The sequence below is a fragment of the Salvelinus sp. IW2-2015 genome, linkage group LG33 (assembly GCF_002910315.2).
Source record: "Salvelinus sp. IW2-2015 linkage group LG33, ASM291031v2, whole genome shotgun sequence".
NCBI classification, from domain to species: Eukaryota; Metazoa; Chordata; class Actinopteri; order Salmoniformes; family Salmonidae; genus Salvelinus; species Salvelinus sp. IW2-2015.
Window position 1 is genome coordinate 28112379 of NC_036872.1, and position 21125 is coordinate 28133503.

At 43.8% G+C, this 21125-nt stretch overlaps 1 protein-coding gene across 2 annotated transcripts in view; it reads right to left on the reverse strand.

Moving 5' to 3' along the window:
- The window catches only part of LOC111957769 (erlin-2), a 33118-nt gene extending 19116 nt beyond the window's left edge, over positions 1 to 14002 (reverse strand). The window contains exons 1-7 of one of the 2 annotated variants that reach the window (XM_070437075.1): positions 13916 to 14002; positions 11846 to 11899; positions 11577 to 11684; positions 11148 to 11229; positions 10729 to 10775; positions 10558 to 10619; positions 1455 to 1580 (exon numbers count right to left, since the gene is read on the reverse strand). In XM_070437075.1, coding sequence (XP_070293176.1) covers positions 1455 to 1580; positions 10558 to 10619; positions 10729 to 10775; positions 11148 to 11229; positions 11577 to 11683 — 424 coding nt within the window. In that variant the 5' untranslated portion in view covers position 11684; positions 11846 to 11899; positions 13916 to 14002. Of the gene's footprint in view, positions 1 to 1378; positions 1581 to 10557; positions 10620 to 10728; positions 10776 to 11147; positions 11230 to 11576; positions 11685 to 11845; positions 11900 to 13915 lie in introns of those variants that run through there. The other variant, XM_070437074.1, reaches the window with a different exon arrangement.
- Positions 14003 to 21125: the final 7123 nt, after the last annotated feature.

A 21125-nucleotide genomic window follows, 5' to 3' on the forward strand; every position in this document is an offset into this window, starting at 1 on the left:
TCTACACGGCTGGAAATGGTTAATCTAGGACTATCGATCCTACAGAATAAGAGGCAAATCTTAGATACCATTTGTTAGTAACATATCTGTTTTTATGCATTTCCTGTGATTATTTAGTTAGTTAGTAAAATAATGATTATGCCAATTGGTGTATGAATGATTCATAGTAAAGGCTGGGTTCGTTCAGATAACCAACAATTTACGACGTTTGGACTGATGTGAAGTAAAGAATAATTAATTAATAGAAGACTAATTGATCAGATACTAAAATATCTGAAGAACATTATGTCTTGAACACAACGCGGTATGTTTGGGGTAATCCAACATCACTGAGTACCACTCTTCATATTTTCAACTATGGTGGTGGCTGCATCATGCTATGCGGTCTTGGTGACTGGTTCCTGTTCTCATTTCACAGTTTCCTGTTTCAGAAAAGGAAGTTGGCTCAAGACTCACAGTTGCAGACAGAGAAAGACAGAACAGCAGTATCCCTCCCCAAGTTTTGAAAACAACTGAAAACAGAACTCTTCACCAACCTTATATTTCTTGCACTCGTACCTGATCTTGTCTTATCTTCCTGGCACTGATTCTGCTGATAACYGCTATTTTGAAGAAGAGTCTACTTGCAATGACTGTGATATGTGGTTGTTTTACCCTACTAAATATGTTTGAATGCACTGACCGTGAGTCATTCTGGCTAAGCGTCTGCTAAGTGCATACACAAAATGAAACAGCAGCACCCCGCATTAAGTTCTTCAGAAGTGACACACACACACACACACACACACACACACACACACACACACACACACAACAGGGTTAGAGGATATACCATGGAGACAGAGGTTGCCATTTGTGATACCCACTATAGCATGTGTAGGTCGTAAGCCCATAATAGAGCTAACTAGCTAGCTACTACTGTTAGCTAGCCAGATGGCCAGGAAGAATTGTTACCTAGCTACCCATGAAGAATTGACAGCTGCCTTGGATAACATTGGTTTTAGATCATTTTTGACTGTTATACTATCTAGTTAGCGACATTATTCAGATTCACATATCTAGCTGATAATTATGAAGTAAAACGTTTGCTTTGTGTATATCTTGTTTTTTCACCATTGCCATTGTCCTGGCTAGAAGAAGGAAGGTTCAGTGAATGGGTAAGTCAATAGGGCTAACTGGCTAGCTAGCGACCCACAAAGAATTGTTAGCTAGCTACCCACAAAGAATTTACATCTACCTTGGATAACATTAGGGAGATGCAGCGTGAGGTAATACAGTAGGGGGAGTGTGAGTGCTTCTCAAATTAAATGTTTTATGCGTTCTCCACAATCTCGTCCTCACAAGTACGTACTCAATAGAATGACCTCGGAGAATGCACTTGGAGCATGGTAGTATGCATATTGAGAAACACCCTTTAAACGAATATTCTAGAACTGCCTATTGTTTACACTTACCGAACAAGCCGATGTAGACCTCCTGAAGAGAATGGACGCTGCAGAACTGGTTGAGCTCATGGTGAACCTTATTGAATATTAAGGCCTTGTCGTAATCCGCTGTGAAGTTCTTCACTATATCATACACTGTAGGAGAGAACAAAGAGTTGCTGTGAAGTTCCTCATTATATCATACACTGCAGAGAGGAGAAAGATATACACTGCAGAGAGGAGAAAGATATTATACATTGCAGAGAGGAGAGAAAGAAGTGTGGCTACATTAAGTAAGTAATAGTGGCTACAGTGAATAACCCACTGGGTACACAGTGGTTGAATAAACGCTGTTTCAACATAATTTGTCAACATTTTGTGATGTGGAATCAACGTGGAAAATACATTGGTTTTGAAAAAAAGTAATCAACCAGTACCCCTTTCTTCTCATTTCAACCAGTGTTGCAAACATTGTGGGGAGTCACTGACCCGCAATGGCACGGGCCAACCACCGAGAACCCTAATCTCAAAGTTCCTCTTCTTCCAAGATGCCATCAGCATAAGGAGGGCTTAGAACAAAGAAAGACATCCACAAGATCAACGCATCAGCATCTACCCGGACTACAGCAGAGATGTCCAGAACCAGCAACAGAAATTCTGCCTGAAAACTGCCTGCTACTCAGGCCCAGAAGATAGGATATGCATATAATTAGTAGATTTGTAAAGAAAACTCTAAGTTCCAAACTGTTAAAATAATGTTCTGTGAGTATAACAGAACTGATATGGCAGGCGAAAACCCGAGGAAAATCCAACCAGGAAGTACTATTATTTAAAGGCTGTTTTTCCATTGAAAGCCTATCCACCATACAAAGACTTAGGACCCAGTTCACGGTCTCTATGGCTTCCTCTACACGTGGCCAGRCTTTAGGCATTGTTTCAGGCTTTTACTCTGAAAAATGAGGAAGATACAGCACTTTCAATCAGTGGCCAGTGGAAATTTCCATTCATCAGTCATGCGCCTGYTCGGGAACGCGCCTTTCTTGTTTCTCCTTTCCTATTGACGAAGCTTTTGTCCAGTTGAAATATTATTGATTATTTATGACAAAAACAACCAGAGAATTGATTTTAAACATCGTTTGGCATGTTTCTACTAACTTTTATTGTACTTTTTAAAACTTTTCGCCTGGACTTATTAGTGCACGCGCCTTAAGCATTTGGATTACTGGACAAAACGAACGAACAATAAGGAGGAATTTGGTCATAAAGAGGGACATTATCGAACAAACAACATTTATTGTCTAACATGGAGACCTGGGAGTGCCACCAGATGAAGGTCAAAGGTAAGTGATACATTTTAATGCTATTTCTGACTTTTGTGACACTCTCCTTGGCTGGAAAATGGCTGTATGGGTTTCCYTGGCTAGGTGCAGGCCTAACATAATCGCAAAGTGTGCTTTCTCCGTAAAGCCTTTCTGAAATCTGACACAGCGGTTGCATTAAGGAGAAGTTTKTCTTTATTCGTATGTTTAACACTTGTATCGTTTATCAATGTTTATGATGAGTATTTCTGTAAATTAATGTGGCTCTCTGCACTTTCACCGGATGTTTTGGAAGTGAAACATTACAGAACATAACGCGCCAATGTAAACTGCGATTTTTGGATACAATATGAACTTTATCGAACAAAACATACATGTATTGTGTAACATGAAGTCCTATGAGTGTCATCTGATGAAGATCATCAAAAGTTAGTGATTAATTTTATCTCTATTTCTGCTTTTTGTGACTCCTCTCTTTGGCTGGAAAAATGGCTGTGTTTTTCTGTGACTAGGTGCTGACCTAACATAATCGTTTGGTGTGCTTTCGTCGTAAAGCCTTTTTGAAATCAGACACTGTGGCTGGATTTACAACAAGTTTATCTTTAAAATGGTGTGAAATTCTTGTATGTTTGAGGAATTATAATTATGGAATTTCTGTTTTGAATTTGGCGCCCTGCAATTTCACTGGCTGTTGGCGAGGTGGGACGCTGCCGTCCCGAWTATCCCAGAGAGGTTAAGACACAAACAGCTTACAGACGGTAGGCAATTAAGGTCACAGTTCTGAAAACTTAGGACAATAAAGAGGCCTTTCTACTGACTCTGAAAAACACCAAAAGAAAGATGCCCAGGGTCGTCCCTGCTCATCTGCGTGAACATGCCTTGGGCATGCTGCAAGGAGGCATGAGGACTTCAGATGTGGCCAGGGCAATACATTGCAATGTCCGTACTGTGAGACGCCTAAGACAGCACTACAGGGAAACAGGACAGAGAGCTGATCGTCCTCGTAGTGGAAGACCACGTGTAACAACACCTGCAGAGGATCGGTACATCCGAACATCACACCTGCGGGACAAGTACAGGATGGCAAGAACAACTGCTTGAGTTACACCAGGAATGCACAATCCCTCCATCAGTGCTCAGACTAGAGGTCGACCGATTATGATTTCAACGCCGATACCGATTATTGGAGGACCAAAAAAGCTGATACCGATTAAATCGGTCGATTTTTTAAAATGTATTTGTAATAATGACAATTACAACAATACTGAATGAACACTTATTTTAACTTAATATAATACATCAATAAAATCAATTTAGCCTCAAATAAATAATGAAACATGTTCAATTTGGTTTAAATAATGCAAAAACAAAGTGTTGGAGAAGAAAGTAAAAGTGCAATATGTGCCATGTAAGAAAGCTAACGTTTAAGTTCCTTGCTCAGAACATGAGAACATATGAGAGCTGGTGGTTCCTTTTAACATGATTCTTCAATATTCCCAGGTAAGAAGTTTTAGGTTGTAGTTATTATAGGAATTATAGGACTATTTCTCTCTATACCATTTGTATTTCATATACCTTTGACTATTGGATGTTCTTATAGGCACTTTAGTATTGCCAGTGTAACAGTATAGCTTCCATCCCTCTCCTCGCCGCTACCTGGGCTCGAACCAGGAACACATCGACAAAAGCCACCCTCGAAGCAGCGTTACCAATGCAGAGCAAGGGGAACTACTCCAGTTCTTGCTGTGAGATGTTACCCCACTCTTCCACGAGACCAAAACAAGCCATACAGATATCTGCCATGTTGTGGAGCCAACAGAAGTCAGAAATAGCATTATAAATATTCACTTACCTTTGATGATCTTCATCAGAATGCACTCACAGGAATCCCAGTTCGACAATAAATGTTTGTTTTGTTCGATAACGTCCATAATTTGTCCAAATACCTCCCTTTTGTTCGCGCGTTTAGTTCCAAAATCCAAATTGACGAAAAGTTAAAAAAAATCCATTACAGTTCGTAGAAACATGTCAAACAATGTATAGAATCAACTTTTAGGATGTTTTTAACATAAATCTTCAATAATGTTTCAACCGGAGAATTCCTTTGTCTGTAGAAATGCAGTGGCACTCTGCCAGAGCCCTGGCTCAATCAGCTCTTATTCCCTCATCCTTCACAGTAGAAGCATCAAACAAGGTTCTAAAGACTGTTGACATCTAGTGGAAGCCTTAGGAAGTGCAATATGACCCCATAGACACTGTGTATTCGATAGGCCAAGAGTTGAAAACTACAAACCTCAGATTTCCCACTTCCTGGTTGGATTTTTCTCAGGTTTTCGCCTGKCATATGAGTTCTGTTATACTCACAGACATCATTCAAACAGTTTTAGAAACTTCAGAGTGTTTTCTATCCAAATCTACTAATAATATGCATATCCTAGCTTCTGGGACTGAGTAGCAGGCAGTTTACTCTGGGCACCTCATTCATCCAAGCTACTCAATATTYCCCCTAGCCATAAGAAGTTAACTTCATTGGGATAGGGGGCAGTATTTTCACATCCGGATGAAAAGTGTGCCCAAAGTAAACTGCCTGTTTCTCAAGCCCAGAAGCGAGGATATGCATATAATTGGTAGATTTAGATAGAAAACACTCTAAAGTTTCTAAAACTTAAAATTATGTCTGAGTATAACAGAACTTATTTGGCAGGCGAAAACCCGAGGACAAACCATCCAGGAAAAACATTTGGAGGTCACTGTGTTTTCAATTGGTTTTCTATGGGAAACTATATTTATGAGGAACCTGGTTGCAGTTCCTATGGCTTCCACTAGATGTCAACAGTCTTTAGACATTGGTTGATGTTTTTCTTTTGAGAAATGAAGAAGTAGGGCTGTTCATTGTGAGTGTTACGCCAAGTGGACTCTTCTGTGTGGCGCACGTGAACTGGAGCTCGCTCCACGTTGTATTTATCCGCTATTGAACACAGTATATTCAATCTTACATTTTATRGATTATTTACGTTTTAGGATATCTAAGGTTGGATTAGGAAAGTTGTTTGAAATGTTTGGACCAAGTTTACAAGTAACTTATTAGATACTTTGTAGTCATGTTGGGCGAGTTGGAACCGGTGTATTTCTGAATCAAATAAATGGAKATTTTTGGGATATAAAGAAGGAATTTATCGAACAAAAAGGACCATTTGTGATGTTTCTGGGACATTTTGGAATGCCAACAGAAGAAGATCTTCAAAGGTAAGGCCTAAATTATATCGTTATTTCTGACATTTGTGTCGCACCTGCCTGGTTGAAATATGTTTTTCATGTGTTGGTATGCGGGGCGCTGTCCTCAGATAATTGTATGGTTTGCTTTCGCCGTAAAGCCTTTTTGAAATCTGACGCGGCGGCTGGATTAACAACAAGCTAAGCTGTGTTTTGGTATATTTCACTTGTGATTCCATGATTATAAATATTTMTTGTATTATTTTTGAGTTTGGCGCGCTGCCAATTCAGCGGTTGTTTACGAAAATGATCCCTTAATCGGGATCTGTGCGCCAAGAAGCTAGCTACGTTTGCTCTGACTCAGTACTTAGCTAGCCAGCTAACTAGCAATTAGCATTAGTGGCTAACACGATTTAGCTAACTTGCTAAGAAAATACAAACTAGCTGTTTGCAGATGTAAGAAACAAACTAATATTGTAATTATAGAACGCTTGTGGATTTATATTAAGATCAAATTTGGAAACAACATTGTTGTCATCAACATTGCGGCATGTGCTGCATTGACCATGCAGACTGAACGAAAGTGTCTCGTGGTCAAGCAACAATAAATGCTCTCCTTGAGTCTCTCTCTCTCTCATCAGTTATGTTTCCTTGACAGACATTTCTCTTGTTTTGTATCGTTCTATGTTCGTTAATACACTGCTCAAAAAAATAAAGGGAACACTTAAACAACACAATGTAACTCCAAGTCAATCACACTTCTGTGAAATCAAACTGTCCACTTAGGAAGCAACACCGATTGACAATAAATTTCACATGCTGTTGTGCAAATGGAATAGACAAAAGGTGGAAATTATAGGCAATTAGCAAGACACCCCCAATAAAGGAGTGATTCTGCAGGTGGTGACCACAGACCACTTCTCAGTTCCTATGCTTCCTGGCTGATGTTTTGGTCACTTGAGTGCTGGCGGTGCTCTCACTCTAGTGGTAGCATGAGACGGAGTCTACAACCCACACAAGTGGCTCAGGTAGTGCAGCTCATCCAGGATGGCACATCAATGCGAGCTGTGGCAAGAAGGTTTGCTGTGTCTGTCAGCGTAGTGTCCAGAGCATGGAGGCGCTACCAGGAGACAGGCCAGTACATCAGGAGACGTGGAGGAGGCCGTAGGAGGGCAACAACCCAGCAGCAGGACCGCTACATCCGCCTTTGTGCAAGGAGGAGCACTGCCAGAGCCCTGCAAAATGACCTCCAGCAGGCCACAAATGTGCGTGTTGTAATTTCCACCTTTTGTCTATTCCATTTGCACAACAGCATGTGAAATTTATTGTCAATCAGTGTTGCTTCCTAAGTGGACAGTTTKATTTCACAGAAGTGTGATTGACTTGGAGTTACATTGTGTTGTATAAGTGTTCCCTTTATTTTTTTGAGSAGTGTATTAAACTCACTAACTGCCCCTGCTTGCTGACTCCGTGTCGACGTTACCGAATACTGCCTCACTGAATGGAAGCAGCAGTTAAATCAGGACTTCCCAGATGGTCAACGAACAGGGACAACTACTTCGCCAACACCACGACCAGCTGGCACATCTGGGGACGCCTATGGATGAGGTCCTCCGCATTCTTCAACGTCTCTAAATTTCCTGAGGGGCATCACCTGTAACAAGCAGAGAATTCTCTACCACAAGTCAACCCAGTGAGACAACACCCCAGCCCATCCAACCGTCCGCCCAGGTCAGCGATGTCCGTTTGTCCCTCCCGGACAAATATGACGGGACTCCTTCCAAATAACGTGGCTTCCTGCTCCAGTGCTCCCTCTATTTCACTCATCAGATGGGAGCACCCACAACGGAGAGGTCCAAGGTTGCCACGGTTATTTCCCTGCTGATCAAACAGGCATTGGTGTGGGCTACGGCCTTCTGGGGGGTGAGCACCTACCCCCCTTCTGGGGGGTGAGCAGGGGGGTGAGCATCTACTCCAACTATGGCAGGATGGCCAGACCACGGCGGAGTAGGCACTTATCTTTCGGACAGTGGCAGCATCCATGGCTCCTCACCCTATTCAGAAGAGGATTGCGCGAAGAGGTCCTTCGTTGACCGTCAAGAGCCTGAATCCATGGAGGTAGGGGCCACACGCCTCCACGGATCTGAGCGACGCCGTCGGGGACAGTTAGGGCTCTATCCCCATTGCGGCCAGGAGGGGCACCAGCTTCAACGGTGTCCGGTACGTTCCAACCTGGAATCCACGAGAGCAGAAGGACGGCCCGTAATCATCCGTCTCCTGGGTTAGGAGTGAGTAATCCATCTTCCCTTTCCACCAAACCTTTTTTAGTATCCATTTCACTAGCTGGCTGTCTCTCATCTATTGTTTGATGTCAGAGGATGTCAGAGGACCTGCTTTCCTGCACCCTGTGGTTCCATGTCTGTGGAGGGCTCTGTGAGTGTACGCCTGCCCATCAATCGGTCCTCCCGTATCGTTGGATCCGTGTTTTGGGAAGTAAATGTGGACATCCGCCAGGCTCTGGAGAGGGTACCCATTCCTGCCACCTGCCCTCCGGAGCGCATCTACGTCCCCACGGGGGTCAGAGATCGGTTGCTGACCTGGACACACACATCCCTCACCGCTGGACACCCAGGTATCACCTGCACCACTCGATCCCTTTCTGAGAAATACTGGTGACTCACTTTGGCCCAGGATGTTGCATACTATGTCAACTCATGTTCAGTATGTACTCAATCTAAATCTTCCCGACACGGTCCAGCAGGACAACTCCTTCCCCCTCCTGTGCCTCAGCATCCCTGGTCTCATCTGTCCATTGATTTTGTCACTGATCTCCCCTCCTCTGATCGTTTCACTACCATTTTGGTAGTTGTGTACAGATTCTCCAAATCATGCCGTTTTATCCCTCTCTCTGGTCTCCCTAACGCTCTCCAGGTTGCTCAGGCACTGTTCCAGCAGGTCTTCCGGCACTATGGCCTTCCGGAGGATATCGTCTCCGATCATGGCCCCCAATTCACATCATGTGTATGAAGGCCTTCATGGAGAAGCGGATCGCCACTGCAGTGAGGCTCCCGTGTTCCATCCTGGTGATCACGTCTGGCTCTCCACCAGGAACCTCCCGTTCTGCCTTCCCTGTAAGAAGTGGAGTCCCCAGTTTGTGGGGATGTTCAAGGTCCTCGGAAGGGTAAATGAGGTAACTTACAGATTACTACTCCCATCTAACTACCGGATCTCACCATCTTTTCATGTTTCCCTCAGGCTGGTGGTTCCTGGTCCCCTGGCTGATGACATCCCCCACGACCTCCCTTGGACATTGAGGGGAGCCCCGTCTATGCCGTCAGATCACCCCTGGACTCCCAACGTCGTGGGGTCGGCTCCAGTACCTGGTGGACTGGGAAGTGTACGGTCCAAAGGAGCTGCCAGAACTGGTGGTAAGTTGACCGGCGACGTGGAGTGGGAGTAGACGTGACAGTTCCCGCTCTTCGGCGCTCGATGTCGCCGGTCCACTAACCACCGGTCCTGGTAACCCATCTTTACGCACACTTGCGGATCATCATCAGTCACACCTAATTTTGCTATCAGGCAGTAATGTTTTTGTTTCCTTGTCAGACGTTTCTCGTTTTGTATCATTCTATGTTCGTTAATATTAAAGTCACTAACTGCACCTGCTTGCTGACTCCTGCGTTGACGTTACAGGGACGCACTGGGAGACCCAAACCGTTGCTGACAGCTCAGCTGCATTGTGAATTCACGTGGAATTTTATAKATTTTTATTGTCATTTTAACGAAAACCGACAAAAAAATGAGTTAACGCTTTTTTTGTTGTCACATCTCTATTTGAAACTTTCTTGCTTAGTGGTCTATTAACAAATGTACCGCCTGATGTCACCAGGCAGGCCAACACTCACACCAAAACAGGCAGAAATTTCAGGCGATCTTTTCAAACAGCTCAGACACTAAAAGAGCATTATAATACTTTTCACAATTTTACAGTATTATTCCAACCTCAGTGTGGAAATATATATAAAACCGAGGAAAAACAAGTTTACTGCACAGAGCCTTTAAGACTGAATACAATTCATAAGTTGGAAAATGAGTCACCCTTTGAAATAATGGTGCAGTGGACAACGCACTGTTACAATACATGGGTTACAATGTTCTGAAATAGTACAGCCTATATACTAAGGAAGGATTTGAAAACTAGACATGCTATGCCACAAGTAAGATCCCAAGGGGCTCCCGAGTGGCGCAGCGGTCTAATGCACTGTATCTCAGTGCAAGAGGATTCACTACAGACACCCTAGTTCGAATCCAAGCTGTATCACAACRGGCCGTGATTGGGAGTCCCATAGGGCAGCGCACAATTGGCCAAGCATCGTCCGGGTTTGGCCGGTGTAGGCCGTCATTGTAAATAAGAATTTGTTCTTAACTGACTTGCCAAGTTAAATAAAGGTTAAAGAAAAAAGAAAAATAAGATCAGTTTTGAGTTGTGTTGAGAGATTAAACATGAGCACATAGTAAAATTTAAATCAAACTACAATATGTGTTTTATTGACATTTTTTTTATCTGCTCCACCTTTTGATTTATTGGCAACTGACTTTACCTGCTGAGGGTACAAGGTAGTTCACCACTTCTATCCGGTCAAAGTAAATCATCACTCCACCACTGAAATAAATAAAAACAGAATGTAACAACACATACATGCAATAAATCCTCAAGAATGGAGATAAAAGTAGCTGGTTCATTTTGGGAAGAGATAGACAGACAACCCTACCCTGTTCCACACGGTACATTCTTCACTTCATCTGTCTGTAGAGTGGTCTACAAAGACAGAAATAAAGAGAAGGCATTCAACACTCAAAAATCCATTACTTCCGCAGGGCTCAATTTGAATAAAACCTGCATATTTACACAGTAGTTCCTTTTAACAAGGTCAAATAACTTCAGACTGGTCTTTGGCACTGTATGAAAAACTACATGTAAACTCCCCTCACAAGTGTACTGTTACTTTCCAGAAAAAAGTGTGTGGGCTTGGGGCCATGTTTGTAAACAAACTGACAAAGACAGTGCTTAGCATAAACATTGAAGTCCAGCCTCAGTCTTTGTACAACTACATTTGAACCTAAACCCCTCACTCCCAGTCAGACCAGTCATGCTGAGGGCCTGTTCCTGAGAACGGTCTGTCTGTCTCACCTGCACAGACTTGAAATTAGTGATGAAGGGCATCATGAGGTGGAAGCCAGGGCTACTGGTGGTGGTCAGGAGAGCTCCTCCTCTGTGGAACACACACATGATGACATCACAAGGAAATGACAAGAATCACATCAGAGCCAAAAGTCAATCAAAATGGTTCTGATGTAGTGTGCAACCACAATTGCAAATGTTAGTTGTAAATGTGAGGAGACTGGAGAATTTGCTGGACTGATCTGAACTTCAACAGAAAATAATCTTACCCTCTTTCTATATCACACTACAGATATAATCTGAGTTTAGCGCTGGTATGAAGTATGTGTGCAGTGCACTGCAAGGTGAACTGATGCATGTCTCCAGAAACGAAAATGCATTAATACACAGTAAGCCTCACAGTAGACATAACAATGACTAGCCTAATATCTAACTGACCTGTAGTAAACTCCAGTGTGTCCCTCCTCAATCTTGTGCACAGAAGAGAAGAGAGCTGCACCTCCAATTGCACAGATTATTGAGGCTATGGCACCCAACTGTGCCATCCTGGGAAGAAGAAGGACAAACAATGAGTTTCAAAAGGATCAACATACACAATGTTGGACATAGGGGACATATTAATGAAATAAGTCTATAAGCCTAGCCTATATAACAAGTAGGCTAGAATAAGGCTTTCATAACAATCAAATTGTAGTAAATAGAGTTACCTTGCAYGCTCTGGATATTAGCTAGAACAGTTGAATAGAATCAACCAGTGCCTTCTATACTGAACAAAAATATAAACACAACATGTAAAGTGTTAGTCCCATATTTCATGAGGTGATATAAAAGACKCCAGAAATGTTCCATACGCACAAAGCTTATTTCTTATAAATATTGTGCACCTGTTAGTGAGCATTTCTCCTTTGCCAAAATAATCCATCCACCTGACAGGTGTGAGATATCAACAAGCTGATTAAACAGCATGATCATTACACAGGTGCACCTTGTGCTGTGGACAATAAAAGGCCACCCTAAAAAGTGCAGTTGTGTCACACAACACAATGCCACAGATGTCTCACGCCAGCCCACGACCTCCATATCCGGCTTCTTCACCTGCAGTAACATCTGACACCAGCCACTTGGCCAGCTGATGAAACTGTGTGTTTGCACAACCAAAGAATTTCTGCACAAACTGTCTCAGGGTAGCTGGACGTCCTCACTCGTGTCTTGACCTGACTGCAGTTCGGCGTTGTAAATCCCAGTTTCAACTGTACTGGGCAAATAGCAGAGATTATGTATGACATCATGTGGGCAAGCGGTTGGCTACGGTCAACATTGTGAACAGAGTGCCCCATGGTGGCGGTGGGATTATGGTACGGGCAGGCATAAGCTAAAGACAACAAACACAAATGCATTTTATTGATGGCAATTAGAATGCACAGAGATACCGTGACAAGATCCTGAGGCCCATTGTTGTGCCATTCATCCACCGCTATCACATTTACATTTACATTTAAGTCATTTAGCAGACGCTCTTATCCAGAGCGACTTACAAAAAATCACCTCATGTTTCAGCATGATAATGCCCCATGTAGCAAGGATCTGTACACAATTCCTGGAAGCTGAAAATGTCCCAGTTCATGGCCATACTCACCAGACATGTCACCCATTGATCATGTTGACGATACTCTAGATTGATGTGTATGACAGCGTGTTCCACTTCCAGCCAATATCTAGGAACTTCGCACAGCCATTAAAGAGGAGTGGGACAACATTCCACAGGCCAACTATGTGAACTCTGTCACGCTGCATGAGGCAAATGCTGGGATGTGTCACGCTGCATGAGGCAAATGGTCAAACCAGATACTGACTGGTTTTCTGATCCACTCCCCTACTTTAAAAAAAAGATATGTGACCAACAGATGCATATCTGTATTCCCAGTCATGTGAAATCCATAGATTAGCCCCTAATGAATTTATTTAAATTGACTGATTCCTTAGATGAACTGTAACTCTGAAATTGTTGCGTTTATATTTTTGTTCAGTGTATTTGGAATAGGCTATAGCCATTTAAACATTAGGCTGGAATCAATCACAGGTATTAACAACATATGTGATATCCAGGCACAGGGTAGGCATATTGTTGTCAGGCTAAACTCCTCTGTCAGGAAGAAGAAGCTTAGCTGAGACATCAACAAGGACTGACCTTGTAGCGTTATAAGAGGATTGGCCAAGACAGGCCGTGATAAAAACTTCTCCCGGCTGCCTTATCTCATAACAATCCTAACAACTGCAGCCAGCCCAAACGTACTAACCTAGTGTGTAGTTAGCTATACAATACCTCAAAATAAGACCGCTAAACAAACCTCAAGTCAAGCAATGACAGGAAGCAGGCTTTTGATACCAGGAGGTCGTGAACCTTTTTCTTGCACGTGTAGGATCAGTATCTTTGGTTCCACTTTCTAACATGGAGAAGTTGATTCACTTTGAGTTGACAGAATACTAACAGCAAACCATGAATCGCCCAGTCTTTGACGTACTCATACACCCCTGTCCAGCAAGACAAGACTAAATAAGCCAACTACGTAACAAGCAACCGTTTGGCTTTTTAGCATCTATGCTAGCTACTTTAGCTACCTAGCTAGCTAACGTTAACCTAGACTACGCTCGATTTCAAACACGGGAACGGTCACATCCACTGACACAATATTTCACTCACATTGTTGTCATTGTAGATACTTGATAGGTACGTTAAACCCCATTGACAAAAGTGTTCTAGAAATCCGTACTATTACCTGTAGTATTATCACTCGAGGTGCCTCCTCCACCGACAAAAATACGCAAACACCTGCTACCAGGCTCACTTCCGCATTTTACGTCACACGTCATCAGTTGGACGTTCTTCAACGAGGAAATATCCCACAAGACCAACAGAGGGGGACAACGAGTATCATAGAAAGCTAATTATTCTGTTGTGAAGTTGATCAGGAGTACTGATAGGTAAATTGCTACCCCTTGGCTTAAGTGATACTTGAGTGACTAGACTAGCGAGCAGAGTTGCTTTATATTAATGTTACATGATAGGAACATAGATTTGGTCAGTGTTTCACAGGGGATCATAATTACTGGGGAACATGTTATTGTATAAAAGCACCCCTTAGTCCTGTGCGTATATGAGAGTGGTGAAGTTTTAATGGWTGCAGGGTTGGTTGGTAGGGCAATACAATAGTTGGCGGCATGTACCTATAACGTTTGTTTGCAGACCGCCATAATACCAAAGAAGAAGAAGGAGAAGTGGTGCGCGCGGCGATGTGAGCTTTGTATCTGAAGGCCTTGTGTGGGTAAAAGCCAATTTATGCATGATCCAAAAATGTGCTTGTAGGCTTGTATGGATGGTGTGATGCAATTGRGGAGCCTCTGGAGGCAAGCAGGGGCCAAATTGAGCTCTGTACTGCATCGCTGTGCGCCTCTCAAATGTTGTAACAATGCGAAGAACTCCAAATCGCTATGCATTGGCATGATTGGTTGACGGTAGGTGGGAGGTCCTATATAAACACAAACTCACTTCCTTGACAACTTCATTCACAACAGCCCCTGCTCCACGGAGCGCAAGAAGTATGAATTCCTTGACTTCAGCAGAGGCCATATCACCATAAATGCTGCAAGGCAAATGCAGCCCTCGGATTGACCATGCAGCGCCTCTAAGCCCATATAGGCTGTCCAGTGTCATTGCTGTACTTTGCTAGTCATTTGTTTGAGAGCCATCTGAGGACCATGTTGTCTTAAAATGTTTGGGGTTTAGTCTAATGTATTCTGAAGGTCTGTTGGTTTATCTGTAGGCCTATTAGTGTTTACGTTMGACAATATTCCCAAACCTTTATCAATTTGCCACTGTAGTAATTGTCTTTGTTTTCAATTGGTTGCAGTTGAGCCCATGTGCTGGACTGGCTAACTTCACTGATAGTGGTGGTTCAAGGAACTGACTGTAAGTTTGCTTAACGAATCAGCTGTAAAAAATACAATTTAAGAAGATCTACATTATATTATAAATACATTTTAACATATTATTTACAGCCTTGAAAAGTAGAGTGAGAACTCTTCAACAAGCTTGAAAAACATTTATGTGTTTTCTCACCTCAACAACAAGTCTTTATTAGATGTGTGCAATGGTCCAGGGCAGAGATTTGGATATAATATCCAGGGTCATGACGCAGAGATGGCGAACGCTTTATTTATAGCCCTCGATCGGTCGCCTCAGAAATATGAAACGCCAACCCTAACCCCTAGGTGTCGCAGTGCATGGCAGAGCTGTGCTGCACATTTTTAACGTGGAGAGAAAAAGGAATAACCGAGTGAGGGGAGAATAAGTTTGTCAGAGTTCACCAAGTAGCCTATCAAGGGAAGTAAAGCCGCGCCGGGGCCCTGCTGCCATTAATCACGACTGACAAGGACACAGGGCCGGCCGGGGGGGGGGGGCACGGGTGCTGCTGCCAGTAAACTCTGGTAGTGATTATAGCATGGGGTGCACTCACAGCGCAGAGTGTTGAAGGTAGAATTTGCCTATTTTTTATTTTTTTTATTTCACCTTTATTTACCAGGTAGGCCAGTTGAGAACACGTTCTCATTTACAATTGCGACCTGGCAAGATAAAGCAAAGCAGTTCGACACATCCAAACAACACATAGTTACACATGGAGTAAAACAAACATACAGTCAATAATACAGTGAAAATAATCTATATAAAATGTGAGCAAGTGAGGTGAGATAAGGGAGGTGAAGGCAAACAAAATATATCATATATATATATAAATAAAAATATAAAAAAGGCCATGTGGCGAAGTAATACAATATAGCAAGTAAAAACACTGGAATGGTTGGTTTGCAGTGAAGAATGTGCCAAAGTAGAGATGAAATAATGGGGGTGCAAAGGAGCTAAATAATAAATACAGTAGGTAAAGACGTAGTTGTTTGGGCTAAATTATGAATGGGCTATGTACAGGTGCAGTAATCTATGAGTGTCTCTGACAGCTGGTGCTTAAAGCTAGTGAGGGAGATAAGTGTTTCCAGTTTCAGAGATTTTTGTAGTTCGTTCCAGTCATTGGCAGCAGAGAACTGGAAGGAGAGGCGGCCAAAGGAAGAATTGGTTTTGGGGGTGACCAGAGAGATATACCTGCTGGAGCGCGTCTACAGGTAGGTGCTGCCCTGGTGACCAGTGAGCTGAGATAAGGGGGATTACCTAGCAGGGTCTTGTAAGATGACCTGGAGCCAGTGGTTTGCGACGAGTATGAAGCGAGGGCCACCAACAAGAGCGTACAGGTCACAGTGGTGGGTAGTATATGGGGCTTTGGTGAACAAACGGATGGCACTGGATAGACTGCATCCAATTTATTGAGTAGGGTTTGGAGGCTATTTGTAAATGACATCACCGAAGTCGAGGATTGGTAGGATGGTCAGTTTTACAAAGGCGTATGTTGGCAGCATGAGTGAAGGATGCTTTGTTGCGGAATAGGAAGCTAAATCTAGATTTAACTTTGGATTGGGAGATGTTTGATGTGAGTCTGGAAGGAGAGTTTACAGTCTAACCAGACACCTAGGTATTTGTAGTTGTCCCACATATTCTAAGTCAGAGCTGGTCCAGAGTAGTGATGTTGTGACAGGCCGGCAGTGCAGGCAGCCGATCGGATTGAAGAGCATGCATTTAGTTTACTTGTATTTAAGAGCTGGAGGCCACAGAATGAGAGTTGTATGGCATTGAAGCTCGCCTGAGGGTTGTGTAACACAGTGTCAAAAGAAGGGCAGAAGTATACAGAATGGTGTCGTCTGCTAGAGTGGATCAGAGACTCACCAGCAGCAAGAGCGACATCATTGATGTATACAGAGAAGAGAGTCGGTCCAAGAATTGAAACCCTGTGGCACCCCCATAGAGACTGCCAGAGGCCCGGACAACAGACCCTCCGATTTGACACACTGAACTCGATCAGAGAAGTAGTTGGTGAACCAGGCGAGGCAATCATTTAGAGAAACCAAGGCTGTCGAGTCTGGCGAATGAGGATGTGGTGATTGACAGAGTCAAAAGCCTTGGCCAGGTCAATGAATACGGCTGCAAGTATTGTTTCTTATCGATGGCGGCGTTATAGATATCGTTTATGACCTTGAGCGTGGCTGAGGTGCACCCATGACCAGCTTGAAACCAGATGCATAGCGGAGAAGGTATGGTGGGATTCGAAATGTCGGTAATCTGTTTGTTGACTTGGCTTTGCAAGACCTTAGAAAGGCAGGGTAGGATAGATATAGGTTTGTAGCTGTTTGGGTCAAGAGTGTCCCCCCCTTTGAAGAGGGGATGACCACAGCTGCTTTCCAATCTTTGGGAATCTCAGACGACACGAAAGAGAGTTGAAAAGGCTAGTAATAGGGGTGGCAACAATTTCAGCAGATAGTTTTAGAAAGAAAGGGTCCAGATTATCTAGCCCGGCTGATTTGTAAGGGTCCAGATTTTGCAGCTCTGTCAGAACATCAGCTGACTGTATTTGGGAGAAGAGAAATGGGAAGGCTTGGCGAGTAGCTGGGGGAGGGCAGTGCTGTTGACGCGGGTAGGGGTAGCCAGGTGGAAAGCATGGCCAGCCGTAGAAAAATGCTTATTGAAATTCTCAATTATAGTGGATTTGTCGGTGGTGACAGTGTTTCCTATCTTCAGTGCAGTTGGAAGCTGGGAGGAGGTGTTCTTATTCTCCATGGACTTTACAGTGTCCCAGAACTTTTTTGAGTTTGTGTTGCAGGAAGCAAATTTCTGCTTGAAAAAGCTAGCCTTGGCTTTTCTAACTGCCTGTGTATATTGGTTTCTAGCTTCCCTGAAAAGTTGCATATCACGGGCTGTTCGATGCTAATGCAGAACGCCATAGGATGTTTTTGTGTGGTTAAGGGCAGTCAGGTCTGGAGAGAACCAAGGGCTATATCTGTTCCTGGTTCAAATTTCTTGAATGGGGCATGCTTTATTAAGATGGTGAGGAAGGCATTTAAAAAAAAAACCAGGCATCCTCTACTGACGGATGAGATCAATATCCTTCCAGGATACCTCGGCCAGGTCGATTAGAAACCTGCTCGCTGAAGTGTTTCAGGGAGCGTTTGACAGTGATGAGTGGAGGTCATTTGACCGCTGACCCATTACGGATGCAGGCAATGAGGCAGTGATCGCTGAGATCTTGGTTGAAAACAGCAGAGGTGTATTTGGAGGGCAAGTTGGTTAGGATGATATCTATGAGGGTACCCGTGTTTACGGATTTGGGTGTTACCTGGTAGGTTCATTGATAATTTGTGTGAGATTGAGGCATCAAGCTTAGATTGAGGATGGCTGGGGTGTTAAGCATGTTCCAATTTAGGTCGCCTAGCAGCACGAGCTCTAAGATAGATGGGGGCAATCAGTTCACATATGGTGTCCAGAGCACAGCTGGGGGCAGAGGGTGGTCTATAGCAGGCGGCAACGGTGAGAGACTTGTTTAGAGAGGTGGATTTTTAAAAGTAGAAGTTCAAATTGTTTGGGAACAGACCTGGATAGTAAAACAGAACTCTGCAGGCAATCTTTGCAGTAGATTGCAACACCGCCCCCTTTGGCCGTTCTATCTTGTCTGAAAATCTTGTAGTTAGGATGAAAATGTCAGAATTTTTGGTGGTCTTCCTAAACCAGGATTCAGACACGGCTAAAACATCCGGTTGCAGAGTGTGCTAAAGCAGTGAACAAAACAAACTTAGGGAGGAGCGTTCTAATGTTAACATGCATGAAACCAAGGCTATTACGGTTACAGAAGTCATCAAAAGAGAGCGCCTGGGGAATAGGAGTGGAGCTAGGTACTGCAGGGCCTGGATTCACCTCTACATCACCAGAGGAACAGAGGAGGAGTAGGATAAGGGTACGGCTAAAAGCTATGAGAATTGGTCGTCTAGAACGTCTAGAACAGAGAGTAAAAGGACGTTTCTGGGGGCGATAAAATAGCTTCAAGGAATAATGTACAGACAAAAGTATGGTAGATGTGAATACAGTGGAGGTAAACCTAGGTATGAGTGATGATGAGAGAGATATTGTCTCTAGAAACATATTGAAACCAGGTGATGTCATCGCATATGTGGTGGGGTGGAACTGAAAGGTTGATATGGTATAGTGAGCAGGGCTAGAGGCTCTACAGTGAAATAAGCCAAAAACACTAACCAGAACAGCAATGGACAAGGCATATTGACATTAAGAGAGGCATGCTTAATCGAGTGATCATAAGGGTCCAGTGAGTAGAGGTTGGTTGGGGTCACGGCGATCCAGACAGCTGGCCGGTAGCTGGCTATCGGTAGCAAGATAGCATAGGATGGAGGTCTATTTTTAGTCACCTCGTGCGTTTCCGTCGGTAGATTAGTGGGTTCCGTTGGTAGAGGGGATCAATCCAATTGGCAAAATAGATATAGTTATAGTGACCCAAGAAAAATTGTCCGATATACTTATCAGATAGCAGCCGATAAGAAGCTAACGATTAGTGAGCGCCCCAGATGAGCGTTCAGGTAACGTCGCGACGGAGGTGCCAGTTGGATAACTCCCTCGGGCAGATAATGTCGGTAGTCAGTCGTGAAGGCCCGGTGGGGCTCCGCATTTGTAGTAAAACGGGTCCGGATAGGCGATTGTAGCCCAGGAATGGCAGATGGAACTCTTCAGCTGGCTAGCTCCGGAACAATTTAAGTTTGCTCCGGGATCGACGTAAGCCAATAGACACACGGTTTGCAGCCAGCCAGCCGAGAAATCAAGGTGTAAATGTCCTATAACTCATAGTCCAGGTAGGCTACTCTCAGTGTAATCCCACAGTGTAAACAGCCCACAATTATGAAATGATCACTCTTTTACCTTTACATTTTCTTTACCATTACTCTTTGTATAATATAAATCACACGATGTCAAATAAGTGTATTATTCCTAAGAAATATAGTATGTTTCTGTATTTCAAAGTGTGTGTAGCAGCACTAAAGGTTGGAGTGGTGTTCTGAGTCTAGCTTTTACCTGTTTTGTGTCTGGCTTAATAATGTGCAGAAAGGTAGAGGAGTGGAAATGAAAGAGAGCCTCCTCCATATATCTGTCTGCTCTGCCTTGTTCTCTCTGTATCCCAGGTCTCGTGGTTGCTAGCCCTCTCCACACCGCCACCACAGAAGAGAAAATGAGAGAGAGAGAGCATCTACAGACAGCCCAACACACGAAGAGGGAGGAGGAGGAAAGGAGCCTGTGACTGGTGAAGATGGAGGCCTCTGTTAAGTGCAGTGCTTGAAAGCATGTCTGGCCTCATTAATTGTCAGTTGTAACAATACTGAACTGGCAGCGAAGACTGCTCTGAGTCTAGCAACCATAAATCACAGCCTGACAGCCCTCTGACATGCTGGGAACCAGCACACAAGCAAGCCCTACTCCTGCTCTCTCTCTCTCACACACACACACACACAATTACAGCCCAACACACACTCAGACACACACACTTACATGCCCACTGCTGCACTTTCTTACCTTCCTGAACAGGAGAGACTGATAAGCGGGTTTAGATTGGAAATGTATGAATTATCTCTAGAGCTTTGTATCGTGTGTGTCTCTGCACTTGTGTGTGTGTGTTGTGTGTGTGTGTCTCTGTGTGTGCATGTGTTTTGTTTGCATGCGTAGTACCTAGTAACCCTCAGTCTATTGCTGTGGCCTAGTGGGGGTCGCTCCAGTGTCAATCTGCCGGTGTCCACTAAGTTGACGCGTGACTGTGTGTGTGACATGGCTGGAAAGGAAGGAAGCAGGAGAAACAAGGCCTGTGGGTCATTAATCACAGGGCCCTGACACACWTACCAGGACGCCAGGGGTACGAGCAGACACACACAAACACACACGGGTGCAGGCATTCGCGCACACACATACACACCCTCAGACAGAGCAGAAGGCCATGGCACCATGAGTGAGTGCGCTCACAGCTGGGCCACACTCCACTCAACTCACATGACACGCTGACC